The 7,251-nt window shown below is 34.5% G+C and overlaps 1 protein-coding gene across 1 annotated transcript; it reads right to left on the minus strand.

The window, feature by feature from the left end:
- Positions 1–1,086: 1,086 nt before the first annotated feature.
- LOC25497206 (carboxylesterase 1) lies at positions 1,087–5,620 on the minus strand. The gene is made up of 2 exons (XM_013597070.3): positions 4,958–5,620; positions 1,087–1,676 (listed from the first exon to the last, which is right to left on the minus strand). The coding sequence occupies exons 1-2, from the start codon at positions 5,490–5,492 to the stop codon at positions 1,228–1,230; spliced, it is 984 nt and encodes a 327-aa protein (XP_013452524.1). The 5' UTR covers positions 5,493–5,620; the 3' UTR covers positions 1,087–1,227.
- Positions 5,621–7,251: the final 1,631 nt, after the last annotated feature.

Here is a 7,251-nt window from a genome sequence, read left to right on the forward strand (position 1 = left end):
TATATTTGATATAGTTCCTTGGAAGATAGAAATAGATGGTGGAACTATAATTTGCAAATCATAAAGAGTATGAAATTCATGATTTCCCATATTTTGAGGGAAGGAAGTCGTTGTGTAGAGAAAATGGCTAACTCAGGGCTCAATGTACAAGCTCTAACTTGGTGGGAATATTTTCAGAGAGATGCAAGAGAAGATTGTACAAGGAATATGCAATGTTTTCTTTGTTTTAGAATCTCTTATTTTTAATGGGGTTTGGTTTTTATCCAACCTGATCTGTTTGGTGAGAACGATTGAGTCGCAACGGTGGCAGAGAATGCTCCGATGGTCGGTAATGGCTTCCGATGCGGCGGCGATGAGTCTTCGCGATGGAACGAAAGGTGCTTGCAGACACGTTAGCACTCCGACGCTCAAGTCAGTAATGGAACAGAAAGAGAGAGTATAAAAAGTGTTGTGAAAAGTGTTGTGTACCTTGAGGGTGAAGCAAGTTCACCCATATATAGACACGCTCATGGCATAACCATCTCTGGGTTATGCGACGTGTGATTAGGGGCGGAGAAGGGCACGTGTAGCGTGATCTCAGCAAGGAAGCGTGTTCCTATGTGGCACAACGCATGCAAGCTGACGTGCTCCTTTGAGTGCAGAGCCGTAAGGCAGTGCGAGTTATGCCACTTGTAAATGTGTGAGTAGTCATGTGACCGGTCCATAACACAACCTTTTTCTTTGCTTTTTCTCCCCTTTTGTATTTTATATCGTTTCTTATTTTCTTTAGGGCCATTTTTTTATTTCTTCTTTTCATTTTTCTTATTTTCTCTTGCTTGCGGGTTTTTTCAGGGTTATCTTTTGGCCCCCTTCTTGTATAAACTCTTCCTTTTTTTAATATATTATAAGTTGATGACATGTATAGGTTTCTTGAGATACATAAGACGTTGGAATTTCTCGGTCTCTCTTTGCTGTTTAAACTCATTTTAGTTTATCGGAAAAAAAAATCTTTTAACTTTTCTCTTTTATTAATATATATCTTGGGTAGCTCTTGCTCCCTATTTGTTTAAAAAAAAATGTGATTAATTTTTATTAAAAAAATATTAGTTATTATAATATCGAATATTATTATATTAGTGATACTGATATCACAATAATGTCTACAACAGAGAGCAAACATAAAACACACATTTTATTTGAGAGATAAAATACATATCTTTCTCACCATATTAGCCTTGCCAAACCATATTATGAAATGAAACCCTTAATTAACTCAATCAATTTCTTAGCCTTCAATGGATCATAATACTCTATTCCATGACAACCATCTTCATCAAAGTCTTTCACAACATGAACACCCTTTTCCTCCATCAATTGTGCCAACTCTTTCTCACGATCAACCACTGGATCCCCACCATTTCCACTCACCAACACTTTCCATTCAAGGTCCCTTATCTTATCAAACTTTTCAAAACTATTCCCAACCCTTGGATTGCAATACTCATGATCACGATCAGCACCTATTGGAAGTGCTAACTCCCACATTAAATCAGTAACACATAATGGAAGGATTTGATCATTCTCAAGCTTCAATTCAGATTTGGTTCTTTCTTTCCCACCAAAGAATGGTTGGCGCAATATTAACCCTTGAATCTTAAGTGGCTCAAGATCCTTCACAACTTCTACTGCCCGTAGACCTGAAACAATTGGCGTGTGTAATTTTTTTTCAAGAGCAACATTTATTAAAGAGTTAATAGTGTTTTATCCACCGTAATTTTTTTTTATTTTTTATTTCTTCCTTGTAATTTGAAGATTTTTGGTTTTGGACCTTCAAGAATTTTGACGGTACAAAATCGAAGATATGGCAGGAGTAAACCGAAATTTGCTCAAATTAATAGGGGGGTAAACCAAAATTTACTCAAATTACAAGGGGGTAAACCTAAATTTGCTTAAATTACAGGGAGTGAAATTTTCTATGAAGGTCCAAAACCAAAAAATCTTCAAATTACAAGGATGAAATTCAAAAAAATATATTTTACAGCGAGAAAACTGGAAATAACTTATATTACAGGGGTAAAGCATTATTAATCCTTTATTAAACACCAGATCTATGCACAAGACAAACAGAGACTCACAAGATAGAAACTACATATACTCCCTCCGTATTTAAATATAAGCAAACATTACTTTTTAGATTCATTCATTTGATGATGTATGTGGTCCATTTCATTTAGTGATGTATGTGATCCATATTATGGACCACATACATCATTAAATGAATAAACCTAAAAAATAATCTTTGCTTATATTTAAATACGGATGGAGCCGTAAAGAGCACCGTATATAGACGAAACACCGAAATAAAATTCAAACATACACCATACATTGTAAACACCAATAAAAACAAGAGTAGTGATAGACAAACCACCTTATGTGGCTACCACCATTCCATACACCCCCACGTGGAAAGGACAATTTTGTCCATTAACAAAAAATAAGGGATAAATTTGTCATACAATATCTTATCACCTCTTCCTCTCTCTTCTCTATCCTCGGTCATTTTCCAACAAAACCATTCCACCACCAACAAAACACAACCACCACCAATCACTCACTCTCTTCTCTCACCACCACACACCACCTCTCACCGCCGCCTGCACCGCCTATCACTGCCGTTCACTCTCTCCTCTGCAACTTTCCTTTTGTTTTCATTCTGCTGTTTGTTTCTGCACCTTTCCCCTCCGACGTTTACTTTCCTTTCACCACCATCGTCCTTCATCACCGACTACCACCACCGTTCTCCTCCGCCACCGACCACCATCAGAACCCAGAAAAAACAGAAAAGGCAACCTCTTAAAATAGCAAGAAGCACACAGATCTTAAGGAATAAAACAGAGAAGATAATTTGATAAATCTAAGATGGACAAAGAAAGGGACGACGGTCGGCGATGCAAGGTGAGGCCGACGCTGGCAGCGGCGGAGGTAGGCTGCATTGAAAGAAAGAAGAAGAAGTGATAGAGCTGGGAGGGTGGGAGGATGAAGTGACATAAACTAGTTTTTTATTTTCTATTTTTTTTAATGTATTTAGATTATATTTTATATTATTTTGTTTGAATAAGACAAAAAAAAATTGCCACAGTAGAGTGGTGTAAGGAATGGATGGATTAAAATGGTGTCTATGAATATTTACCCTAAAAACAAAGCTCCACCAAAGGCTAAATTTGATTTATTTGTTTTTATCCACACTTTTATTCAGAAAGAAACTTAAATACTTGCTTTTCGCTTTCTCCCCCTATTTGCTTGAGCGTCCACATTGGCACATGTTTACTTATTTAACACACCAAGCTAAATAAGCCCTAATGTTGTGGAGCAAAAATGTTAATATAGTCTAAAGAAATGACGATTAAGAAATCTTATTTTCTCTCTTTAGTTTTTATAGATCACATTTAAAAAATTGTATAAAAATAATTGAATTTTGTTAAAATATAATGATATAAAATTGTTGGTGAAATACATTTATAAAAAAGAAGGCTTAAATATGTTTTTGTCCCTGCAAATATAGGTCATTTGAATTTTCGTCCTTGAAGTTACTAATCCTTCCAATCTGCCCCTGCAAATATCAATCATTTGACTTTTGGTCCTAATTGGGTTTTTTTGCTGAGGTGGACTGTCATTAGCAACATGGTGCCCATGTGGCAAGTGATGATTGAACGAGGTGGTTTACTTAAATAAGTCTTTCATCCCTGCAAATATAGGTTATTTGAATTTTCGTCCCTGAAGTTACTAATCAAATGTAATTAGGACCAAAAGTCAAATGATTAATATTTGCAGGGTAGATTGAAAAGATTAGTAACTTCAGGGACGAAAATTCAAATGACCTATATTTTAATATATCGTTCATCCCTATTTAAGCCAAAATAGAAACATAAAAAATCTTCTACTTCAACTAACGTGCCCCCATATACAAAACAAATACTAGTCCATGATGACTTTTCTTGAATTTTAGTTTAATTTGACAAGAGAGCAATATCATTGAGATCGACTAGGCATCTTATCACAATGGATACCCACTAAACCTTATCACTTTTATTGACTTTTTCTAAAGTTAAATGTTCCTCCACCCAACGCGCAATTGTCAAAAATAATACCTTCTAAAGTTAAATGTTCACTTTTATTGACTTTTATTGACTTTTTCTAAAATTCGGTTGAAGGTTAACGTTTTTCAATTAATATTTTTCCATATGCATCGATTAGGGAGCTAGAGTTGGATCAAAAGGTTAGGAATCTATTCTCGTAAATTTAGCTAGGGATAATGTATCATATATATACTACTTGATGAGAAGTTCGACAAGTAGCATCATCTAGGTCAGTGAGTCACATTCGTTGAATTACATTTACACCTACTACCAAAAGCTAAATTTGGTATATATATCAATGAGTCACTCTTATGTTTTTTCTTTTTTGGCGTACGAATAACTTTAAGATTTTGGCTAAAAGAATAAAAAATATTGATAAATAAAGGGAAAGGAAGAATATTATTTTATTAAATAGTAGATGTAAACCATCCTCTCAAAAGGAAAATCTTGTAAACCATTGTCATATATTTTTTTCCCAACAATTCTTATAATATCAGTTATTTATAAAATTGAAATAATATTTTTTGGGCATAAAATTAAAATAATATTTTTTTAAGAAGCTAAATTTGGTAATTCGCTCACCCAAATCGACACCAGAGAGAATCGAACCTTATTCAAAACTTTTAAGAGAAGTACAGTCGCAAGTCTCAAGCCAATACCACTATACCAACCCAATTACGTTTGAAACAACATTATTAATAACTAATGTTTACGGTGCACAAGTAAGATAAATTTTACACAAATTAGTTTTCACTACTAATTCAATAAACCTCATCTCATCACTAATTAATTAAAACAAGATGTGACATTTTGAATCATTAATAGAAAATGATTTTACTAACCTGCATGGTAAGCAATGGTAGCACCAGCACTTTTTCCCATAAGATAACACTTAGAATAATCAACATAACATCTCAACCACTCATCATCACTATTCCTTATCCAAAACAAAGCCTCCATAGCATCATCATATGCTGCAGGTAAACGATGCTCCGGTGCAAGACGGTACTCAACAGAGACAACAAAAACACCAATCTCATCAACCATTTTCACACAGAAATCATGAAACATAGTTGAACCAGCACTTGCTACTATGAATCCACTTCCATGAAAGAAAACAATGAGAGGTAGTTTGTGATGATCATTGGAAATTGGTTTGTTGGGTAGGAATAATCTAACCCATGTTTTGTTTGTTTGGTTGATTGTGATGTCTTTGGTGAGAACTGTGATTGGAAGTGTTGGATCAGATGAAGGGGAAGTGTATGGAACTTGGTGTAGGCGAGTGATTGTGTTGTTGGAGGTTCGAATGATATTAAGATGTTTGTAAGGATCAATGGTTTGAGATGGTGGTGAAGTTTGATGGCTTTGATCTGACATGGTTAAGCTTAATTGGGACTGTGTTTAGAGTCAAAGCGAATATATGTTGCTTCAGATTTCTTTGAGTGATTATTACACCTTGAGAGGGGAATAGTGAGAGTGAGATTAATGTTATAGAAAGACATAAATAGAGATAAATAAAGATTCTAATAAATATTAGAAAGTAAGACCAAATCATCAAGAGAAATGATATATGTACAACCATTTTGTGATAACTTCTTGACAACTTTCTCTCTTACTTATATTATACTCTTATTTTCTCTCTTCCTTTGTCTCTCTCCATTGCTTTTGACCAATCAAAAGAGAGAAAAAGAAGTTGTCACATAAGTTTTCTAAAATGAGTTGTTCAAATATCACTACTCTATCATCAATGAGGTGTCTCGTATCACTACCAAAAAAAAAAATGGGGTGTCTCGAATGGTTGACTATGGTTCAACAGCATGGACGGTCCAATTGTTAAAGCAAACCACCTACCACACTGGTTTCCAATCAGACTAGCCGTTTCGGTTCGATTTTTAAAACATTGATCCAAACTTCTATTGAATTAAGGATTGCATAGTTTGATTAATCATGATAGAAGAAGCATTCGAAAACACCATTAGTCTGAATTTAATACAATATACAATGAAGTATGTTTCAATGAGCCTAAAAATTGAATTCGTCTTATAATAAAGACCAGATGGAATAATCTCTACTCAACTAACCTAAATAAGCAATAAAATAGTTCGAATAATCTCAATCAAAGATGAACAAATGAAAATAACATGATAATATTCTCATGATCGATTTGGCGCTGATTTCATTTCAATTGGTGGACCTTTGTTGTCGTTACAATGCACTTACATTTACTGATTGTATATTTTCGTAATCTTTCTAGCACATCTTGTGTTGGATGAATTCAGGTTAATAATATTTCAGTTTTCCTTGTTAAAAAAAAAAAAACTACCAGCACATGTTTTAGGAGAAAGTGAAACACTCTTTTGAAAGGAAGATTGTATAGTACTATGAATATATATAAATTCAGCAATATTTTCCTTGTTGTTTTTTTCTTTCTTGTTTCCCTTGTTATTGAAAACATTAGTAGGTTCAAAACCTGCATGACCCATATGTTTGTATTTTCGAGTTACGCTTTCGTTGACGATTAGAAAATGGCTCTGGTGATTTTTTTTACTGTTCACCACCATCTTTGTGTAACCAGCCTATTGTGAATTCGATGAAAAATCACACCAATAACAAACTTAATGTGTGGAGCTAAGGATAATCAAGCAACCAAAACAAGTGGGTAACAATTATAAACATAGGCCAAAAGTAGAAAACAACGAGAGAAAGAAAGAGAGAGCACAAAAGAATTTGTTGACCTAGTCTGGGGAGCAGCCCTCATTACACTATAATGATGAGTAATCTTACAAAAGAGATATCAATGGGTTACAAGAATAAGTCTCTCGCATAATTCTACCCAAAGTCCCAATCTCTTTCCGTAACCAAGAGACTCAATCCTAATAGTGTTTCGCAAGGTGTATACCTCCTCAAACCCTAGTGTTTGTTCCAAAGAGGCAAACTATATACAAACCCTAGTTTTGTTGTTGCCTTTCAAAAACCCTTGTTTCAGCCCCCTCTATCTCAAGGTTTACACTAATTCAATGTCTATATTTATGGTAAAAGAATCCTCAATAAAACTGGAACAAATCTAGACCCGAAAATACGTTTCTGTTTTATTTTCTGCTATCAAAATCAGCCACCGATTTATGCCGAACCTGAA

Source organism: Medicago truncatula, chromosome 6, assembly GCF_003473485.1.
Source record: "Medicago truncatula cultivar Jemalong A17 chromosome 6, MtrunA17r5.0-ANR, whole genome shotgun sequence".
NCBI lineage: Eukaryota > Viridiplantae > Streptophyta > Magnoliopsida > Fabales > Fabaceae > Medicago > Medicago truncatula.

What these genes read in the sequence shown, in the direction of transcription:
- LOC25497206 (XM_013597070.3), bottom strand. Translation starts at nt 5,492, where the DNA reads ATGTCAGATCAAAGCCATCAAACTTCACCACCATCTCAAACCATTGAT. An exon ending in TACCATTGCTTACCATGCAG is followed by an intron (nt 1,677 to 4,957) that starts GTTAGTAAAATC and finishes CAATTGTTTCAG; the next exon opens with GTCTACGGGCAGTAGAAGTT.